The following is a 21,937-nucleotide window of genomic DNA, read 5'->3' on the forward strand; positions in this document are numbered from 1 at the left end:
CTCTTGAGGCCACTATGGACTCGAGCACCTTGCTGAGCACAGGCAGCAGGGACACCGGACGATAGTTTTTTGCCACTGTTCTTTCGTTTTTCTTGTGTACTGGCACAACACTAGCCACTTTCCAGATACTTGGCCACCTGCTGGTCCGTAAGCACTGATTGAATATCGTAGAGAGTGGGTGAGCCAGCTCATCAGCACACTGGCGAAGAAGGCGTGGGCTAATGTTATCAGGACCCACTGCTTTTGTCACATCAAGGTTTGAGAGCACTGCCTTCATTTCCACTTCACTCGTTGTGGCACATGATAATTTTTCTTTCACTATGTTTGGTAGTGAGGGTGGAGATCTTTTAGGGTCGGAGACGCACATCTTATCAGTGAAGTGCTTGGCCAGGAGGTTAGCTTTATCTCGGGCAGACTGCGCTATTGTGCCGTCATCCCGATGGAGGGGAGGAATGGTGTTCCCCCTAGACACACCTTGTTGCTCCTTAACAAGACTCCACCAGCGTTTTGACCCCACCTGGCCGCCCCGCAGCTTCCTCTTGAGATCAGTCACCCATTGGCCAGAGGCCCACTCTTGAGTAGCCCTCATGTGGTCGGTTGCCTCCCTGTGTCGCTGCCTGTTCCATGCTGTGGGATGCCTCTTAAAGGTGAGCCAGGCACGGTACTTTGCTTCAGAGACGTGAGATGGAGGAACAACGCCGGGAAGACAGAGCTGAGTTTCGTGCTCTGTTAACCAGCCTCACTTCTTCCCAGGGCGCGCCCGGTGCGGCTCCGACGAACCCCCAGACGCTTGGGAATCCTGGCGGTGCACAGAGCGGCTTCGGTACCCACCCACCTGTGCAGAAAGCAGCTGTCACACCTCCGCCGCCACTGTCACACGACGTGACGTACCAAGTGTTTCGTGAGTGGAGGAGACGTTGGGAGGACTACGCGACGATGATCGACCTGCCCAGCCTGACGCTGCCTAAACAGAGGATCCAGCTACGTATGTGCCTCACTCTGGAGACGCAGAGGGTGTTAGAGCACACATTACAGGTGTCGCCTACCTCTCTCAAGCCAGTTGATGAAGTGCTTGACATTCTCCAGGCTCATATACGTGACTCCAACAACGAGGCATTGCGTCGGCGAGCCTTCACTAGCTGTCGGCAGGCGAGAGGCGAGCCCTTCTCCGAGTTTCTCGTCCGACTGAAGAGCCTGGCGGAGGAATTCGACATCTGTAAGGCTCACCACCTGGACTGTGAAGAGGCCTGGATGAAGCACGGTATCCTGACAGGCGTCCACGACGAGGAATTGGTGACCAAGATTGTGTCCCTCGACGCCGCCTCTACTCTTGCTGACGTCATCAATGTATGCAGGGCCCACGAGGCGACGCGGTCAGCCGCCTCTGCCATACGTGCCTCACCTACAGTGTCTGCTGTCTCAACGTATAAACAGACGAAGAAAGCAGCACACAAACCTGGAGTCCCCCCTCGCCAACCTTCACCCACTCATCGGGCGCCTACCTCCTGCAGCAGCTGCGGCAGGCGAGACCACGGCCCGAAGGGCTGCCCAGCAACAGGTGTTACGTGCAGAGGTTGTGGGAAGACTGGCCACTACGCTTTGATGCCCAAGTGCCCAGCCAGGCAGTCTACGTGCACTGCTTGTAACCGTCTGGGGCACCTGGAGAAAGTCTGCAAGCAAACCAAGGCAAGGAGTAAGTCGCAGCGACCCGAGAAGCCGAAAGGGAAAGAGGGAAGACACCCCACCTTCCACGTGGTGCGGTTACAGTCTCTCACAACGGACCCAGGGTCTCATGAGGGCCCACCTGAGGCCTCATGTCAGTCTCCTATCAGTACTCGTGATGACCCGACACCTCCTCCTACTGTACGAGTGGAAGTGTTGCATGACGGTCACTCTGGTGGTCTGGACTTCATTCCCGACACTGGTGCCGACACGACGGTCATCGGCCCACAGCACTTGAGAATGTTGGGCATCGACAGACAGGCTCTTGGTCCTCCTCCATCCCTTGCCTACTACAACGCTGATGGGACGAAGATGTCTGCTGCCCTCGGTTCGCTCCAGGCCACACTAGTCTACGGCGAGCTGTCTTGTACGGGCTGGATAGATGTGCAGGGTTCGTGGAACACCCCACTTCTGTCCCGTGAACACTGTCGTGCTTTGGGGATCGTGCCTCACGACTTCCCTGCTCAGATTTTCTCAGCACGAGGCAGTGTCGCCAGTGTAAGGGAGGCGACAAACGCTCCAGCTCCACGTTCCAGCGTGCCTGCGTTACCTCTTCTCAGCACCACTTCCCCAGACGCAGCGAAGGAGTACTTCTTGAGGGAGTACCAGGATGTCCTCTTGACAAAGGATTCCACACAGGATGCTCCACTCAAGCCGATGTCTGGACCGCCGATGAGGATCCACTTACGAGACGACGCCCAGCCGTTTGCTGTCCACACGCCGAGGCTTATTCCTTTGGCCTACAGGGACGCAGTGAAAGCTGAGCTCGACTCTATGGTGGCACGAGGCCCTGACTACGTTCATCACTCCATATGGGCGCTTCAAGTACCTCCGAGGTCCCATGGGTTTCGCAGCCACAGGCGACGCCTTCTGCCTCCGAGGAGACATCGCGCTACAAGGAGTGCCACAGTGTGTCAAAGTCGTGGATGACATTCTCGTGTACGACGAGGATTACTTCACACATCTACGCCACGTTAACGACATCTTGGCCAGATGCCGAACCCATGGCATCACTTTAAATGCCAAGAAGTTTGTGCTGGCGGCTCCATCAGTGTCCTTCTGCGGCTACAGGCTCTCCCATGACGGCATCGCAGCAGACCCTGACAAGGTTCGGGCCATCACTGAGTTTGCTACGCCTGCTACGTTGACCGACCTTAGGTCCTTCATGGGCCTTGTCAACCAGCTCGCCAGCTTCTCGCCCGACCTCGCTGCCACTGCTGCGCCTCTACGCCCACTTTTGAGCCCCAAGAAGTCGTTTGTGTGGACGCCCGACCATGAGCAAGCCTTCCAACGTGTGAAGATGGCCTTGGCCAGCCCACCAGTCCTTGCTGCCTTTGACCCTGCTCTCCCTACGACTCTGCAGACCGATGCTTCCCGCCTGTATGGGCTGGGTTATGCCTACTGCAGGACCACGGTGGTGGACAGCAGCGTCTCGTCCAGTGCGGCTCACGTTTCTTGACGGATACAGAGACCCGATATGCGACGATCGAGTTGGAGATGTTAGCTGTCGTATGGGCCATGGGGAAGACCAAGTTCTACCTCACAGGATTGCAACACTTTAACCTCGTCACCGATCATCGCCCTCTAGTTCCCATCCTAAACAGCTACTCCCTTGACGCTATAGAGAATCCACGTCTACAACGCCTCAAGGAGAAGATCGCCCCGTACATCTTCACAGCTGTATGGCGCCCGGGCAAGGAGTTGTGTATCCCGGACGCTCTATCTCGCTCTCCTGTTGGCTACCCAACGCAGGCTGACGAAGTCCTTGGCACTGATACCGGCTTCCAAGTTAGAGTATCGCTACACTACGTGCGATGGAGTCTCTTGCTCCGTTGGTGCCTCCTGATGTTGCAGAAGCACCTCCTGGCAGTGACCTTGCCCTTGAGGAGCTTCGTAAGGTGGCAACCGAGGACCCCGAGTACGTCCAGCTCCTTCATTTTGTGAAGAACGGATTCCCTATGGACAGGTACGCCCTCCCCAACGTGCTCCGCCCGTACTGGAAGTTACGGGAGGACCTCTACTGTGATGAGGATCTCGTCCTGTACGGTGCACGAGTGTTGGTGCCTACAGCTCTACGTCGCCGTGTCTTGGCCCGCCTGCACGACAGCCATCGTGGTGTCGAAGCCACCAAGCGCCGTGCTAGGCAGGCTGTGTTCTGGCCAGGCGTGGATGCAGACATTGCCAACACTGTTCGAGCATGTGAGCCGTGCCAGATTCTGCAGCCCAGTCAACAGCAAGAACCAAGACTCTGTGATGACAACCCAACTCGACCATTCGAGTCCATTTCTGCTGATTACTTCTCAGTTGCAGGAAGGCTTTCTTAGTCATTGCAGATCGTCTTTCCGGCTGGCCTGTCGTCGTGTCCTGTGGCGCTGATACGACGTCTGCTGCCACCATTCGCCATTTCCGCCGCCTCTTCAGGGACCTGGGTGTTCCTGTACGCCTGCGCACGGACGGTGGCCCACAGTTCGCCAGCCGGGAGTTTTCTACGTTCCTCGAGCGCTGGGGAGTCCGTCACGACACATCGACGCCCCATTACCCACAGTCTAACGGCCATGCCGAGTCTGCAGTGAAGGCCGTGAAGCACTTCATCCAGAAGGTGGCACCGTCTGGCAATATAGACTGTGAGGCGTTCGACAGGGGTCTCCTGGAGCTTCGGAACACCCCCAACCAGACGGGTCGCTCTCCAGCTCAAGTCCTGTATGGTCGCCCTTTACGCTCTTGCGTCCCCGCACATGCCAGCGCCTTCCAGAAACAGTGGCAGGCCAGGGACGAGAGTTGCGACCGTCGAGCTGCTGCCCGTCTCCGTGATGCCACAAGTCGCTACGACGCTCACGCTCGGCCTCTTCCACCCCTGCAGCGAGGTGACGTGGTTCGGATCCAGGACCCGACTACGCAGCGGTGGGACAAGGTTGGCACCATCATGGGCGTTGGCAGGTCACGGGATTACCTGCTCAAGATGCCCAGTGGCCGAGTGTGGTGGAGGAACAGGCGCTTCCTCCGCCCTGCTCCACCCCTAAACGCTTCTTCTACGATGGAGGACGCCACTGCTCCCTTGGCGGCACCTGATACGGTGGTGCCCCGCAGGTCGCCACGACTCCAGGAGAAGGCGTCCGCAGCTGCAGTCGCTCGAGTCCCTGCGGACTTCTGAGCGCAGAATGGGGGGGGAGATGTGGGTTATGTATTGTATTAATGCATATTACGTGTATGTGGCAACACTGTGTATTTCTCTGCGCATTCAGCTAGCGCGTGAGCCTGTGCTCCCGAGTCGCTACTGGCCGCCATTTCCTACCCTTTGTAGCTCTAAGGACAAGTAAAGAATCTACGTGTACTGCGTGTATGTCTGTCCCTTACTTAGGCATACACGCCCTCCATTATATATCCCGCAACTAACAGGGGGGGTGGGTGCGGCACCATCTGTGGGCCACACATGCTGGGTGGACATGGTCCTGGGATCCACCACAGAGGTGAAGGTGTTCCACAGTGTTGCTGTGGCGCAAGTGAAGGAGCGCTGGCACCTCACAGTGCTGGTCCTCGGGACTTCCAGGAGGAGGTCATTAATCACTACCGCTCTCGTAGTGCGCTGAGACCTCCGCCATGGGACCCGAAGTGCTGCGAGGTGTGGTGTGTGCAGCCTGGGAAAGATCATCTCCAGGCTTCGAATTACCGTCCTATATCTTTGACGTCTTGTATTTGTAAAGTGTTAGAAAAGATGGTAAATGTAAGACTCATGTGGTACTTGGAGAGGGGAAGTACTTGTCATCGGTACAGTATGGCTTCCGAAAGATGAGGTCTACTACTGATGCTCTTTTATCCCTGGAGTCCTCTATTTGTGAAGCCATTGCTAAGCACCACCACCAGGTTACTGTATTTTTTGACCTGGAGAAGGCTTGGTGTCATGGGATTTTACGTTCCTTGTTTAATTTTGGTCTCCGTGGCCACCTTCCGATTTTTATCCAGCAGTTTTTATCAAGACGTCTTTTACGGGTTCGAGTTGGAAGTGTTCTCTCTGAGGCTAGTGCTTTAGATGATGGTGTCCCACAGGGAAGTATTCTTAGTGTTACACTATTTTCGTTTCTCCACTTCAAAGACCGTGTCTATGCATTTTTGTCGTAATAGTTGCGTTCATCCAGATCCTGATTTATATTTAGCCAATAGACGCATCTCATGTGTGGAGGCCACTCGATATCTTGTCCTTTTATTTGACAACCGTCTCACTTGGGTTCCCCATTTCCGTTCTCTTAAGGCGTCTTGTCGGCAGGCATTATCCCTTCTTCGGGTTTTAAGTCACACGTTGCTGCTTTTACACCGTACACTTGATACTTTCCAAGCTGGAATACGGCTGTGAGATCTACTCATCCGCAACGGATGCACGACTACGCACGCTTGACTCCGTGCATCATGCTGGGGTCCGCTTGGCTACGGATGCATTTCGGACATCTCCAATACCTGCTTCTAAGTGGATGCTGGTTTCTGGCCGCTCGACCTCCGGCGCCAGTCTTCGATGCTCCGATGTTGGTTTCGCACCCACCATCTTCCTGATTCTGTCTCTTGTCTGTCAATATTGCGGGACTCTCGTTCGCAGGCGTATGTCACTCAACCGAATCTACCTAAACCTTTTGGCCATCGAGTCGAAAATCTCATGGCAGAATTATCTATCGACCCTACTCCTGTGTACTCTTTCCGGCTCCCACAAGTTGGTTATTGGCAGCTTCCTGTTATCTCATTATGCCCTCCTGCCATAGATGGCAAGAAGGATTTTCTGCCAGCTCTGTCCCACACACGGTTTTTAGAACACTTTTTTATCCATTCTGATGATATCCCCGTTTTTACTGATGGTTCCAAATCCGTTTCGTCTTTTACAATTTTTAGTGACTGTCGCAGTGCTCTTACTGCTCTCTCTTGCACTCTCTCCCTTAACCCTTTGGTTTTATCAGCCCTGGAGTGGCTATATCTTTTTACCAAGCGAGGATATCGTGTTGGGTTCTGTTGGGTCCCTGGTCACGTAGGTGTTCCCGGGAATGAACACGCAGATCGCCTCGCAAAAGAGGCAGCAAGTCGCGCTCCATCTCCTGCCCCTGTTCCGTTTCGAGACCTATTTAATTTTGTTCGTGTGGCGATTGCAGCAATTTGGCAGAGGAGATGGCTAACGGGGGTCGCAACCTCGAAAATGGCAGAGATCACTACATCCACTATCCCTCAGTGGACATACTCCCATGTCCGGGATCGCCGTGCACAGACTTTATTGGCGCGACTGCGCATAGGTCACACGTACCTTACACAAAGGTACCTGTTGACCAGGGACCCACAACCTTATTGTGATGACTGCTTGGTGCCGTGCTCACCGTGCGGCACCTTCTGGTAGAGTGCCCTAGTTTAATCGAGTTACGACACCGCTACCTCTACCGGTGTCGCGGTAGCGATAGCGGTGTCTACTATCTCTCAAAGGTGCTTGGTCCAGCATGTCTGGCCCCTGGCCATGACGTGTACAAGTACCTGGGAGAAGCTGGGCTTCTCCCCAATGTGTGAATTTTATTTCATTTTATTATATGTATATTTAATGTTTTATTTAACTATTGTAATTTTAGCTTTTTTAGTTACCTTTTTTCTTGTTTTTAATTGTTTTTATTTTTTATCAATATTGTCTTAATTAGTATATTGTAGAGGCGCTACATGACCTTTGTAGTTGCGGCGCCTAAAATTAAAGCCATCCATCCATCTAATCTAGCCTCGGAGTCCTCTTCTGGGAAGGGGACCAGAAATGTCCCATGGTCGGACTGCTCTTCCGGTAGCGACCCTAAATGTATTAACACTTTCGTCATTTTTTTCTTTATTAACTTCTGCAACCTTCGCAATCTTAGATCTAATTTTCAATCTGTAGAACACCACCTCTCCTCTACTAAACATCATCTTTTCCTCACCTAAACACTGCTGTCTGAGGCAATTGACAGTACCCCCTTTTCTGTTCCTTCCTATTTTCTCTATTCTTATTTTCGTTCCAAAGCTGGATGTTGCTTCTATGTCCACAACGACTTAACTTGCTCTCGTGCCCATCCTCTTTAATCTTCCAAGTTTTCCACCATCTGGCTCAGATTGAATGGTCCTTCTCTAACTAAATTTATCTGTGCTGTCTATCTCTCGCCTAACACCTCTGACTATTGTAAATTCTTTGACTATTTAACTTCCAAAGTGGAGCACATTCTATCCCTCTATCCTTTTGTGGAGCTCTTCATCCTTGGAGATTCCCCAGTGTTCACCATCAGCTTTGGCTTTCTTCTCCCTTCACTGACCATCCTGGTGAACTAACCTTCAACTTTACTATCCTCCATGACCTAGAGCAACTGGTGCAACACTCTTCATGTATTTCTGAGCGACTTGGAGATACGCCCAACATTCTTGATCTTTTTTTTATCTCTAATCCTTCTGCTTACGCTGTTACCCTATCTTCTCTGTCAAGCTCCTCCTATCACAACCTCATATCTGTATCTTGTCCTATTTCTCCAGTCCCTCCTCAGGATTCCCCAAAATGGAGGTGCCTCTAACATCTTGCCTCTGCCTGTTGGGGGAATTCAGGAGGTATTATGCTGATTTTCCATGGGATGATCATTGTTTTATTTCAGAGACCCATCTATGTGTGCTGAGCGCATAACAAAGGTGATAGTATCTAACATGGAGGCGTACATTCCTCACTCTTTTTCTCAAAGTAAACCTTCTAAACCTTAGTTCAACATAGCCTGTTCTCGTGCTATACAGGATAGAAAGGTTACTCACAAAAGGTACTTGAGCCCTCCATCACCTGAATCTCATGCATTTCATATTTCTGCCTGGAATCATGCCAACCTATTCTTCAACTTGCCCAACACTCCTTCATGAAAAGAAATTGTCAAAATCTTTCAAAACTCAAACTCCCCTCAAGACTTCTGGCATCTGGCCAAAAATATCTTCAATAACTTTACTTTTTCATCTTCCCCTCCTTTATTTCAACCTGATGGCAACACTGCTATCTCTTCTGTCTCTAGAGCTGAACTCTTCTCTCAAACCTTTGCTAAAAACTCCACCTTGGATGATTCTGGGCTTGTCCCTCCCTCTCCTCCTCTCTCTGACTATTTCATACCTTCAATTAAAGTTCTTCCCAATAATGTTTCCATGTCCTCGCTGGCCTAAACCCTCGGAAGGCTTATGAATCTAATGGGGTCCCTCCTGTCGTTCTTAGAAACTGTGCTTCCTTGCATGCACCTTGCCTGCCCAAACTATGTCTATCGACTACTACGTTTCCTTCATGCTGAAAGTTTGCCTACATTCAGCCTGTTCCTAAAAAGAACGACCGTTCTAATCCTCAAACTACCGCCCTATAGCTTTAATTTCTTGTTTGTGTAAAGTTTATTCAATCTGTCTTCAATAGGAAGATTCTCAAACATATGTCACTTCCCTATCTCCTCTCTGATCGCCAGTATGGCTTCCAGCATGGCCGCATGGTGATCTGGCTTTTCTTACTGAGTCTTTGTCTGAAGACTCTGTTTGAAATCTCTCTTTTAGAGATTTCGGTGATACTTTTGCTGTTGCGTTAGGCATAGCAACAGCTTTTGATAGCGTCTGGCACAAAACTTTGATTTTAAAACTGCCCACCCACAGTTTCTATCTTTCTCTCTGCAACTTTATCTCAAGTTTTCTTTCCGACCGTTCTATTGCTGCTGCTGTGGTAGACGGCCACTGTTCTTCTCTAGATTTATTAACAGAGCTGTTCCTCAGGGTTCTGTCCTGTCATCCAATCTCTTTCTATTATTCATTAATGATCTTAACCAAACTTCTTGCCCTGTTCACTCCTACTCCTACTTTCCACGTCTTTTTAGAGACGAGCAACCTTTCAGGAAGTCAACAGATCTCGCAGGGACGCCACAGAACGCCTGAGTTCTGATCTTTCCAAGATTCTGAATTCCTCCAACAATCAACTTGACACAACCTTCCAAACAACTATCCCCTCCTCTTCAGTGACACTCAACGGTCTCTCTCTCTTCTACACTGAATATCCTTGATCTGTCATTTACTCATAATCTAAACTAGAAACTTCACATATCTCTGACTGAAACAGCTTTTATGTAGTTAGGCGTTCTGATGCATCTCCGCCAGTTTTTCTTGCCTCTCCAAATGATAACTCTGTACAAGGGGCTTATCCTTCTTTGTATGGAGTACACTTCACATTTTTTTTTTTTTTTTTTGGGGGTGGGAGTTACACTCACACAGTTTTGTTAGATAAGTTGGAATTAAAAGCTTTACGTCTCATCAACTCATCACTTCTGACTGACTGTTTTCAGTCTCTTTTTCATCGCTTGAATGGTGCATCTCTTGCTATCGCTATTTTCTGTTCTACTGATCTTGCTTACTGCATGCCTTCCTTCCTCTTACGGCCTCGCTGCACAAGGTTTTCTTCTTCCTTTCATCCTTATTCTGTCCAACTTTCTAATACAAGAGTTAACCAATACTTTCTATCATTCAAATCTTTCTCTGATAAATGCTGGAACTCCCTCCTGCTTCTGTATTTCCATCTTCCTACGATTTGACTTCTTTTAAGAGACATTTGTCCCAGACTTTTGGCTAACTCTTTTTATCTTTAAGAGTACTGGCAATCAAGTGGGTCTTTTTTTTTTTTTTTTTGTTGGCCTTGGCCAGCTTCCCTTCTTGCATAAATGAAATTAACTATAAGGACGGATGCTTAATTGGAACAATATAAGAAATATAGAATATAATGTGTATCTATAAATAAAGTAAGATAAACATGAACAAATAAAGCATGACATATTTAATATAATTTTTTTTTTTTTTTTTTACGTAGGGAAGAGGGCCAGCCAAGGGCAAAAAGAAAAAAAAAAAGTTAGAAAAAGGCCCACGAGCGCTGGCTCTCCAAAGACTTCAAAAAGTGCCAAAACCGTCAGCCAGAATTAGAGGAGCAAATACCTCTCTCTTAAAAGAATACAAGTTGTAGGAATTCGGAAATACAGATGCAGGGAGAGAGTTCCAGAGTTTACCAGTGAAAGGGATGAATGATTGAGCGTACTGGTTAACTCTTGCATTAGAGAGTTGGACAGAATAGGGATGAGAGGAAGAAGAAAACCTTGTGCAGCGTGGCCGCAGGAGGAGGGGAGGCATGCTGTTATCGAGATCAGTAGAACAGTTACCATGAAAATAGCGATAAAATATAGAAAGGGATGCAACATTTCGGCGGTGAGAAAGAGACTGAAGACAGTTAGTCAGAGGAGGAGAGTTGATGAGACGAAGAGCTTTCGATTCCACCCTAACAAGCAAAGCTGTGTGACTGGAACCCCCCCCAAACATGCGAAGAGTACTCCATACAGGGACGGATAAGGCCCTTATACAGAGTACGCAATTGGAGTGGCGAGAAAAACTGTCGGAGACGCCTCAGAACACCTAATTTCATAGAAGCTGTTTTAGCAAGAGATGAGATGTGAAGTTTCCAGTTAAGATTATGAGCAAAGGACAGACCGAGGATATTCATTGTGGAAGAGGGAGACAGTTGAGTGTCATTGAAGAAGAGGGGATAGTTGTCTGAAAGGTTGTGTCGAGTTGATAGATGGAGGAATTGAGTTTTGAGCCATTGAAAACTACTAGATTTTCTCTGCCCCAATCAGAAATCTTAGAAAGATCGGAAGTCAGGCGTTCCGTGGCGTCCCCGCGTGATCTGTTGATTTCCTGAAGGGTTAGACGTCTCTGAAAGAACGTGGAAAGATGTAGGGTGGTATCATCAGCGTAGGAGTGGATAGGGCAAGAAGTTTGGTTAAGAAGGTCATTAATGAATAATAGAAAGAGAGTGGGTGACAGGACAGAACCCTGAGGAACACCACTATTAATAGGTTTAGGAGAAGAACAGTAGCCGTCTACCACAGCAGCAATAGAGCGGTCGGAAAGGAAACTTGAGATAAAGTTGCTGAAAGAAGGATAGAAGCCGTAGGAGGGCAGTTTTGAAATCAAAGCTTTATGCCAGACTCTATCAAAAGCTTTTGATATGTCTAACGCAATAGCAAAAGTTTCACCGAAATCTCTAAAAGAGGATGACCAAGACTCAGTAAGGAAAGCCAGAAGATCACCAGTAGAGCGACCTTGACGGAAGTCATATTGGCGATCAGACAGAAGATTGTGAAGTGACAGATGTCACTAGCTTCAATTATCTCGTACTCCTCTGCCATTTCCCTAGCAACATCATAAAAAAAAAATTCATATATAACAAATGATGAAAAGGATTATTTATCATATAATCAATCACACGCAAAAAAAAAAGTATGAACATTAATAAAAAAAAAAAACTTTTCACGCCTTACTTTCCCTCTCAATCATTTTGTCTCTGGCTTTCCTGTAAGTCATGCTCAGGCAGGGACGCAGGTCAACTCATTATTCAGAGCTGCTCTCAAAGTGTAACTTGGCTAGTTCACAATTCTCTTCTGTGTACATTAGTAGGGATTTGACCTATAAACAGAGACAAGAGCTTTGGGAAAAGAGGGCTGCTGCACCTAGTGGTCTGAGAATGACTGGTGATGGCAGAAACCCTGGCTCAGGTTCTAGCTCGGGTGGGGGTTCTACATCTTCTGGCTCTGTTGGGAACAATAATGTGGGTCTGAAGAGTTCTGGTAATGGTGCAGTTAGAAGTGTTGGGCAGACCCTATCTCTTCGTCCTCCTAACTCTGCCCCTACTGTTCCTAGTTCCTCTTTATTAGGAACTACAGGAGGGAGTGTCAGAATGAAGATTACAGACCTGGAGTCAGGAAAGTAGATGTGTTTCAGTCTCATCTTGTTTCCTATATTGTTTTTCTACTTTTAAATTTAAATTGTTTAGTGAATAAGGTTCCTTTTCTGTTGCTCGCCACTGTTTTCCTATGGTGTAGGGATTTTGGGGGTCTGTTGAGAATATATCAGGGTATTACTTTTTTAGAAATTATTCACCCTCGGGAATCTCCAAGCATGGAGTTGGTCTTTATATCAAGGACAACATTAAAGCGGGTAAAGTTTTTAAAGACCATCCTAATACCCTTGCAGTTTTTCTTCCACTTGTTTCCACTTTTGCCATTGTGGTTTATAGACTCCCTCTTAGAAAACGTTGAATTAATATCTTTATCCTCTTTTTTTTCTGATAAAGATGTAGTGCTGATGGGTGACTTTAATTTACCATCAATTAATCGGTCTGGTCCTGTTCCAGTTAGTAGCTCCTTAATCAGTCACTTATTCGTCGAACTCTTTGTTTCCCTTGGCCTCACACAATGGGTTAAATTTCCTACTTTTCTTAGTTCTGATAACATTCTTGACTTGGTTCTTACTTCCGAGCATGGTCATGTATCTAAACTTGACAGCATTGCTCCACCTCCAGGCTGTGGCCATATAGGTATTCTTTTACTCGTATACTAACGTTTTCATCTACCTCCTCTTCTGTTATCTCTCCTGATCGTTTTGACGTATTTCGTTGCAATTTTCCCCAGTTCCAATATTATTTGTCAGGTATTGATGGGATTCCTTATTTAGTGGTTACAATGTAGAACAGTGTTACGTTAAGTTTACTGAGATTCTAATGGATGCTTTCACTGTGTTTGTTCCAATCCAGTCAAATTTTGATAGATCTAGAAGAACACCTTGGGCCAGTTCTATATCTAAGGATCTCCAAAGGAGACAGGGAGTAGCTTGGCACAATTACAAGTTTTTAAGAAGCTCTCACAGCCGACATTCCCCTTTAACTGTGAGGAGCTGAATATTCAACATAAAAACGATGTTAACCTTGCAATTATTAATTATGAGCGTTCCTTAGTTGCCTCTGGAGGTTTCACGGTTATTTAAAAAGATGATCAATCCCCCTACAGTTGGCCCTCTCCTAGTTGATGGGTTTTGGATAGAGGACTGTAATAACATGGCAGATTGCTTGGTACAGTGTTTCTCATCGGTGTTTGTCCGAGGTTCACTGCCAGATCCTCATCCCCTTCAAATATCCGACTCTCTTGAAAACAAAAAGAAAGTGATGTTATGGTGGCTTTAAATAAGATTAGATTATCTCCTGATGGCCTCCTCTGTATTGTGTTCAGATTAGATACAAAGGATACTTTGTATCTAATCTTCTGCAAAAGCATTTCTTCTTTTGTCTGGAAATTTGCTAACGTTAACCCTCTTTTTGAAGGGGGCTCACATTCCATTTCTTTAAACTAAAAGCCTATAAGTCTAACCTCTGTCTGTTCTAAAACTCTTGAAAGGTTTATTACCTCTCAACTTTATGGTTACGTGGACAGTAATAACTTGCTCTCTGTATCTCAATTTGGTTTTCGTTCTAGATTTTATGTTTCAGATCTTCTCCTTAGCTATGATTATGTTAGTTTTCATCTTGACCAAGGCTTTGATGTGGATGTTTTACTTTTTTTATTACAGTAAAACTTTTGATGTTGTGAACCACCAAGTCTTATTTTATTATCAAAATTATTTCAAATTGGTATCAGAAATCCACTGCTTGGCTGGATCTGTGATTTTCTTACTTGTCAGAATATGAAAGTTGTTGTTCATCACTCTTCTAGTCATGTATCTGATGTTCTTAGTGGTGTTCCTTAGGGCTCAGTCCTTGGTCCCCTATTGTTTTTTCATCTATATTAACCATGACACCACTCATCTCAATTGCCATTCCGTCAAAGAAATCAAATGTTTGAGATGCTATTATGTCTTGGGGTCTTTCCTTTTCCATCAACAGATGTGCTTGTATACATTTCTCAAGACACATTCCAGTTTCTCACCATGTCTACCTCTTAGGAAATCACCCCATTCCTCACAAAGATTCTGTTCGAGACCTTGGCATTCTAGTCGACTCAACACTGAAATTCCACCTTCATTTCCGTGAAATTTGTTGCAAAGCTAATGGTGTTGCCAGCAACATTCTTAGAGGCATCTTATGCAGATCACCTTTCATGTATCAGATTTTTGTCATACATGTTCGGCCAATTATTGACTTCGGTAGTGTTGTTTGGAATACTGGCTTCCTGGATGAAGTACGCATGCTGGAATCTGTTCAGAGGAGGTGGACTAAAAAGGTTGAAGGTTTTGGTGACCTACCAGACTCAGAAAGATTATCTAGACTGAAATTGTTTTCTATTAAGGATAGATTGCTGAGAGCTGATTTGATTCAAGTGTGGAAGATTTTGAGTGGTTTGAGTCCTCAACTAAATGGTCTATTTTCTAGTCACTTTGAGTAGAACAAGGGTCCACAGTTTGAAGATCTTAGTGCCTCATCACTCCACTGACGTTCGAAGTCGTTTCTTTTCATTACGAATCATCAACATCTAGAATTCTCTACCTGAAATAGTTGTATCAGCTAAATCTCTCCAGTCCTTCAAACATTTGCTGGAACAATTCCTGAGTCATCGTCTTTATGAGTATCATTAGCTAGGTCTTTATGTGAGTTATGTTCTGTATCTAAAACTAGCCATCCGTCCTGCAGTCCTCCAACGGTACACTAGTAGTTTTGGTTGGAAGATGCAGAAGAGACTGATGAGGGATCAAGACCTCATCTTGGTAAGAAATCTTGGTAAGAAAAGGTGAAGATCCTGGTCACTGAAGGAAACACTTAGAAACACAACACAACAAAAGACGCAACATAGACTTCATGAGTCTATGCGCATTATTAGTGGGGATCTACATGAAAAACTTGATGAGACTAGATAAAGAAAAAATAAAGTCAGGACGTCTGTATCTTTGTTTTGATACTTTTCCCGTCTAATATTTCGGGAGTTCCGCCGGCACACGTCAAGTATTCGGAGTCTTATATATATATATATATATATATATATATATATATATATATATATATATATATATATATATATATATATATATATATATATATATATATATATATACTCAACACGCCCGTATTCCCTTATCTTTCTACTTCTGTTCACGAATTCTGACCTTCCGTCGACTCCGGCTGATGTGCCTTCCTTCTTCTCACTGTAACGCTGCATGCAGGGATTTTGGGTGGCACTTTTCTATTGTTTCCTGAACAACGAAGTGCAGAACACCGTCCGTCACCACCTCGAGCGATGGAGAGCTTCGAGAGGACTATAGTAGATCGAAGGGCATCTTCAGTCAGGCAAGGAAGGTAGGTGGAATGTCTGCCACGGACGAGATACTTCAGGTGTATGCAGCAAATGTATGGGATAGTCTGTGTCTGTTTGTCAGTACCTACAAAATAACAAACATGATTAGGAGCGAGTATGAAAAGATGAACCTAAAAACTATAATGTGTATCTGTTTACGTGTGTGTGTGTGTGTGTGTGTGTGTGTGTGTGTGTGTGTGTGTGTGTGTGTGTGTGTGTGAGTGTGTTTAAAAGTACCAACGTAGCAAAATTCTTTTCAAAGTAGTGTCCATATCCCTCGTAACCTTAACTCACAGATTTTCTTGATTGCAACGAATGCTGAAGAAAATCATGTATTTTCATGGTATAACGTAAGTATTCCAAATGTTCACGAGAAAAGTTATTAGAATTTCTATAGTCCTAAAAGGAAATTTCATTATCAACTACCATCTATTGGTCAAACTGACATTGTCAAAGGGAAATCTTTTTGTCTTATTAAAATTTTACTTTGCAACAGTAATTGTTCTCTTCCCAGTAAACACTGAGTGTATAGGATGCCAAAGAATGATAGCCACCCCTTCTACCTAAGATAAACGAAGCATGATAAGAAAAATATCGAATGTACCAATAGGTGGATTGTGGGTTTACACTTACAAGCTCAATACTCAGTGTTCTGTTCATTGGCGTCAAGAAGTTTGAAGACGAGCAGGGTAGGAAGACAAAAGTGATTAAAAATGTTCCGTACTGAACCCTATTTATCGAAGGACAGCATCAATATGCTCCTCCATCCTGGTACGACTAAATCGAGTTGCTAGAGATTGAGACAGCATCCTGTCTTCCACCTTGTCTTTCAAGATGGATCCAACTTTTCCAGACATCCAGATCGGGAGAATTATTTAGCCACTTTTAAGAAATCCATTTTGTCCTTCAGAAAATTATGGGTTCGAAGCGTTTTCATGCTTGATACTTTGTCATGCAGAGAGGTAACCTGGGTGACGTCCAGAACATTTTGAGGGTCTTGAAGAAAGGGAATGACTCGTTCCATCAAGATCTCCCAAAAATAATCCCCATCCCAACTTTGTCCACAAGGCTTTATCATCCACATTATCCTCCACACAGTGAAGAGGATAAAGACGCCAGAACAAGGTTGAGGACAGGATGCTATCTGAATTTCTAGCAATTAGATTTAGTCGTACCATTATGGAGGAGCATATCGATGCTGTCCTTTCGAGAAATGGAGTTTAATACGGAACTTTTTGAGTCACTTTTGTCTTCCTACCCTGCTCGTCTTCAAGCTGTTTGTGACGCCAATGGAGCGAACACCGAATATTAAGCTTGTAAGTGTAAATTAACTGTGCTACGCACGTTAACTAATATTCGGAATTTTTGCATTCTTTCTACTTTCTTTTATTATTAGTCTATCATGTCAAGGAGAAAGAACTGTACCACACGCTAGCAGCGTTGTTTAAAAATAAATAGGTATAAAAGGAGTACTTGAAATTATGAAATAAAGAGGTCATAATTCCTGGGTTTGATTACCTCCAAACATTTATATTAATATATTATCACCACCACAGATAACAGTAGATCTGGATTTGACACAGCATTGCGGAGCCGCGCCGCCAGTGCAGTAACGTACCCAAAGCGGTTGACTGGTAGTACGCGACAGCTGACTGTTAAAATTATAATTTTGTAAAGTTTTATACAATATAAGGTGCATTTTTTAAGGAAATACTAATCATTACTAAATACCGCAGCAGTGGGAAGGCGTGTGCATTTGTGGAGGCTGTGAGGTGCACCAGATTAAGGGCTCGGGTGACCTCTACCTGGAAAAAACATTATTATTATTATTATTATTATTATTATTATTATTATTATTATTATTATGTACATATTTGTGGTAAGTTGTATACACCCATGTCTACTGCGAATGAGACATTTTAAAATCTCAGGCGAGCAGGGAGATGGACAACGGTTTAGCCAACGGACAGTCATTCAAGTCACTCGGTTCAAGTCAGTCGTCTTAAGGATACCGCTGCAGCCAAGAGTGAGGGGTTATAATTGTTACGTGCATGTTCAAGCATTTTGACATATCTGTGGAGACAATGAAACAGTGAAATGTGAATGCTGTTGAAAGAGTTTTGTCCAACAATGGATTTACAGTGAAAATGTGAAGAGCTTGTGTCGAGGCTCATATGAAAATGTTATTATGCGCCTGTGTGATGCAGTCGCTAGTGATGTCACTGTGCAGTGAGTAATGAAGTACAGTGAAGTGAATAAGGAGTGAACATTGTGAGTGGTGTAATGCACACAGATTTAACATTGTGAGTGGTGTATCCAACCGTGACGTGTGTAGGGTAACGCCGAGTGTTGTATGCGGACTGTGGAGTTAAGTCAGTGGTACAGTGGAGAAGAACTGCTAGTGGTGACTTGAGGCGTACAGTGTGAAACACTACAATGAAATATAATGAGAGGTCACACAAAATGGCAGAGTGATAGGCTGTAACTGGGACGTAATCCGAGACGCGTGCAACTGGTGGCAGTGACTGCAATTATGACATCTGGTGCCATATAGATAGTCAGTTTGGGAAAAGATAGTGACACTGGTGAAGAATAGTGACATGTTATTGACATCACTGTGACGTGGAAGTGTACTGTGGAGTGCTGTTAAGTGTTAAACTCACCTGATTACTAACGTGACTGCAACAAACCGATGAATGATTAAGAGTGACTAGAATGGGAGGAAACAAGGCCTAGGCAATGACTGATAGTGACTACTGCGATATATTTCTTGGCATTAATGATGTAGAAAAAATAAATAAAGCCACGTTACTGCAGCTCGGCGATTTTCGTGTCAAATCCAGATCTACTGTTATCTGTGTCACCACTCATTACGAACCCCGCCGTCTCCACATCCTCACACACAGCTTCCAACAGTCGCGACAGGTACTCACTCAACTTCAGCGGCAGCCCAACACTGGACGGCAGCTGACACAGGGATAACCTCGGCGAAGGTCCGTGGCAACGAGGGGTAGCAAGGTACACTTACTCACCAGAACTCAGGCAGGACATACTCTGACAGGCAGGAGGCATGAAACACTTAGCACTACTCCTTCAGTTTACTAGGGTGAAATACAGTACAGTACAATGTAGTATAAGGTGTCACACACGACGAGAGCGAAGAGCGGAGAGCACACACTGCGATGACCATGGGTACAGGAGGAGAGAGGGCAGGAAGAACTTGCGGGAGAATAGGGACTAAGCTGGGGGTCCTTTATTTATTCCACCCCGCCCCCGTGCCCTTCTGTTATTGGCTCACCACTGAGCCAATCACGGATGGCTTATTCACCGGTTGTACATCCGATCTCGCCTCACCACCACATCTGCCAGCAAAAATACTATCTTCACTACCCCCTCCCCCTGCGACGCCGCAACACTGCCCTCCCCAACAAAAAAATAATCGTCCCGACTATTCACACACATAATCTGTCCACCACTGAGGTCTATTCCTCGTTCTGAGGGGGCGAAATACACACGGTTCACTCACAACCTCGTTCTCTGAATCCTCACTCACGCCGACAACACACTCTGCAACATTTTCTATTTCACCGCCACCCTCCATCTTTCTGTCGCTCCCCATCTCACTGTCTAGCGACGATGGTGGTCCCTGCTGGCCCCACGTGAAGTGTCCTTCCTCCACCACAGCCCACAGCCGATCGACGTGGACAATGCGCGGCCGCCTACTTGTGCCATTCATTATTCAGCTTGTAGGTGACGGCTGAAAGTCGTTGCAGGATGGTGTACAGACCTTCTCAGTAACTCTGCAATTTTGGGGCGAGGCCTCTTTTCTTGCCGGAATTATACAGCCAAACTCCACCGCATACTGGCGCGCAGCTGGTACCAGCAGGTCATGGCTTGCCCCGGAAGGCGAAGATTGCTCGACACTTGTCACCGCGTGGCCTCCATCCTCTCCCCAGGTGGTCGTCCAGTGGCCAGGTCCAGAGGCAGCCGCATCTCTCGGCCAAACATCATCCGGGCGGGAATGTAACCTGTGGATTCCTGCTGCGCAGACCGGTATGCCATCAGGGTAAACGGCAGCCACAGGTCCCAATCTTGCTGATCAGAGCTGCAGTACTTGGCCAGTTCTTCCGCCAGCGTCCTGTTAAAGCGTTCCACCATGCCGTCACTCTGGGGGTGGAGCGGGGTGGTGCACGTCTGGTGGATCCCCCGCAGCTCACAGCACTGTCAGAATACCCTCGACTGGAACTCCCGGCCCTGGTCCGAGTGCAGTTCTCCTGGCATGCCAAACCTGGTGAAAACTCTCTTACCAGTACTCCAGGTACGGTTTCTGCCTCGTGGTCTGGAATCCCATACGCCTCTGGCCACTTGGAGTAGTAGTCCATGGCCACCAGGATGTAGCGATTATCTCGGGGCGTACACGGCAGTGGCCCCGCGATATCCACCGGTACCCTCTCCATGGGCGCGCCGGATTGGTACAACTGCAGCTGTGCTCGGGTGCGGTGCGCCAGTCCCTTCTTGGCGGCGCAAATGGGGCACAGCTTGCACCACTCCACATCCCGTCTCATGCCGATCCAGTAGAGGCGTTGGCGCAAACGGCACAGCGTCTTCTTGTGTCCCAGGTGCCCACCAGTGACGCCAGCATGAGCTTCCTCCAGCAGCTCGGCTCACAGGGAGAGAGGAACTACCAACAACCACGAGCGTTCGTGCGTCGCTGCATCCTCCCAACCCCTCTGCAATACGCCGTCCTGTACGCGCAGCGTCCCCCACTGCTCCAACAAGGCCTTGGTGACAGGACTTTCTGGTGACAGTTCCTCCCTGCGAGGCTGCTCGCTCTCCTCCATCCACCTCAACACCGGGGCAATATCAAGGTCGGCATGCTATGATGCTGGGCGTCTTTCCACCGCTGGCTGGTCTCGTTCGGTCCGACTTCCATCTGTATCCGCTGACAACTGACTTCCTCACGGCGTGAGCAGTGCGAGCACCCCACGTCACATGGCCGGTGACTTAAACTGTCCGCGTTGCCATGGTTACATCCTGGTCCATGCATCACTCGGTAGTTGTACTCCTCCAAGTAACTTAACCACCTCCACAGCTTTCCTTCTGGCTTCTTCAGAGTCTTCAGCCATTTCAGCGACACATGGTCGGTCCTGATGACAAATTCAGCCAAACTCCTCACTATAGCACCCCCCCAGATGGGAACCGCCTTGTCGTGGTGGGGGGGCTTGCGTGCCCCTGTGACCTGGCGAGATAGGCTAGAGGGGGCTTAGGCCCCTGCTCTGCCCTTTCGAGGGGGAGAGGGCTACCCATGCTAGTAAGGTCGCCAGTGAGGGGCCAGACTAAATGGTTCCTACGTAGGCTGCCAGTGGACCAGCGGAGCCACCCACTGGAGGGATCGCCCAGTAGGGGCCGTCCTGTGCTGGATGGTTGGGTGTCCAGGCTGGGATGCTTTGGGAGGGGGGTCTCAGCTCTGTCGTGGACAAACATTCGTATCATGTGGGGCCTGTTTTTAAAACGACTGGTCCGCATGGGGACGAGGTACCCCGTCCACGGCAGCCAGCGCTCCCTCCCATTGTAGTCCCAGTAGGTGGTTTCCCTTGCCCCTGGAGCCAATTTTTGTGTAACTATATATATGGTGAAACACAAAAAACTGTCAGGTTCTCGTGAGGTGGCTGACCTGGCCCGCGAGACGTCATCTTCAGGTCTGAGTGGGAAGGAGGATTCCCCTCCACAAGAGCCTCCCGCAGCAGTCTCCTGTTCTGGGAGTTCTTCTGAGGGACGTATTTCTGCTGCATATGACTCCCTTGTGATGGTAAATGTTAACCCATCATTTTCTTATCATGCCTTGCACTCACTTCTCAAGGTGTACGGTACGGTTGTTTGCATTCGACTTGTTTATGATAAGGATTTTCCATCTAACCGCTGCTATGTGACTTTTCTTTCATGTGATGAAGCCCGTTTGGCTTATAGAACATGTAGCATCTCTGCCCTTGCTGGCTCTGGCTTTAAGACAGAACTTCTCCACTCTCGCAATATTTCGGACAGTGACACGGACTACATCCCAAATCTTTTGACAACCATTCAGAGAATTC

The 21,937-nt window shown here is 47.2% G+C and overlaps 2 protein-coding genes across 2 annotated transcripts; both read left to right on the forward strand.

Annotated features, from left to right (window-relative positions):
- Positions 1-587: 587 nt before the first annotated feature.
- LOC123518742 lies at positions 588-3,181 on the forward strand. The gene is made up of 3 exons (XM_045279742.1): positions 588-647; positions 754-2,499; positions 2,549-3,181. Exons 1-3 carry the CDS (start codon positions 588-590, stop codon positions 3,179-3,181), a joined length of 2,439 nt encoding a protein of 812 aa, XP_045135677.1.
- A 59-nt stretch (positions 3,182-3,240) lies between these two features.
- LOC123518743 (uncharacterized protein K02A2.6-like) lies at positions 3,241-5,053 on the forward strand. Its single transcript, XM_045279743.1, has 3 exons — positions 3,241-3,490; positions 3,577-4,000; positions 4,033-5,053. The coding sequence occupies exons 1-3, from the start codon at positions 3,241-3,243 to the stop codon at positions 4,871-4,873; spliced, it is 1,515 nt and encodes a 504-aa protein (XP_045135678.1). The 3' UTR covers positions 4,874-5,053.
- Positions 5,054-21,937: the final 16,884 nt, after the last annotated feature.

The sequence above is a fragment of the Portunus trituberculatus genome, chromosome 44 (genome assembly GCF_017591435.1).
Source record: "Portunus trituberculatus isolate SZX2019 chromosome 44, ASM1759143v1, whole genome shotgun sequence".
NCBI classification, from domain to species: domain Eukaryota; kingdom Metazoa; phylum Arthropoda; class Malacostraca; order Decapoda; family Portunidae; genus Portunus; species Portunus trituberculatus.

What these genes read in the sequence shown, in the direction of transcription:
- LOC123518742 (XM_045279742.1), top strand. Translation starts at nt 588, where the DNA reads ATGTGGTCGGTTGCCTCCCTGTGTCGCTGCCTGTTCCATGCTGTGGGA. An exon ending in CTGTGGGATGCCTCTTAAAG is followed by an intron (nt 648 to 753) that starts GTGAGCCAGGCA and finishes ACTTCTTCCCAG; the next exon opens with GGCGCGCCCGGTGCGGCTCC. An exon ending in AAGCTGAGCTCGACTCTATG is followed by an intron (nt 2,500 to 2,548) that starts GTGGCACGAGGC and finishes GGGCGCTTCAAG; the next exon opens with TACCTCCGAGGTCCCATGGG.
- LOC123518743 (XM_045279743.1), top strand. Translation starts at nt 3,241, where the DNA reads ATGGGGAAGACCAAGTTCTACCTCACAGGATTGCAACACTTTAACCTC. An exon ending in GCAGGCTGACGAAGTCCTTG is followed by an intron (nt 3,491 to 3,576) that starts GCACTGATACCG and finishes CTGATGTTGCAG; the next exon opens with AAGCACCTCCTGGCAGTGAC. An exon ending in AACCCAACTCGACCATTCGA is followed by an intron (nt 4,001 to 4,032) that starts GTCCATTTCTGC and finishes TCTCAGTTGCAG; the next exon opens with GAAGGCTTTCTTAGTCATTG.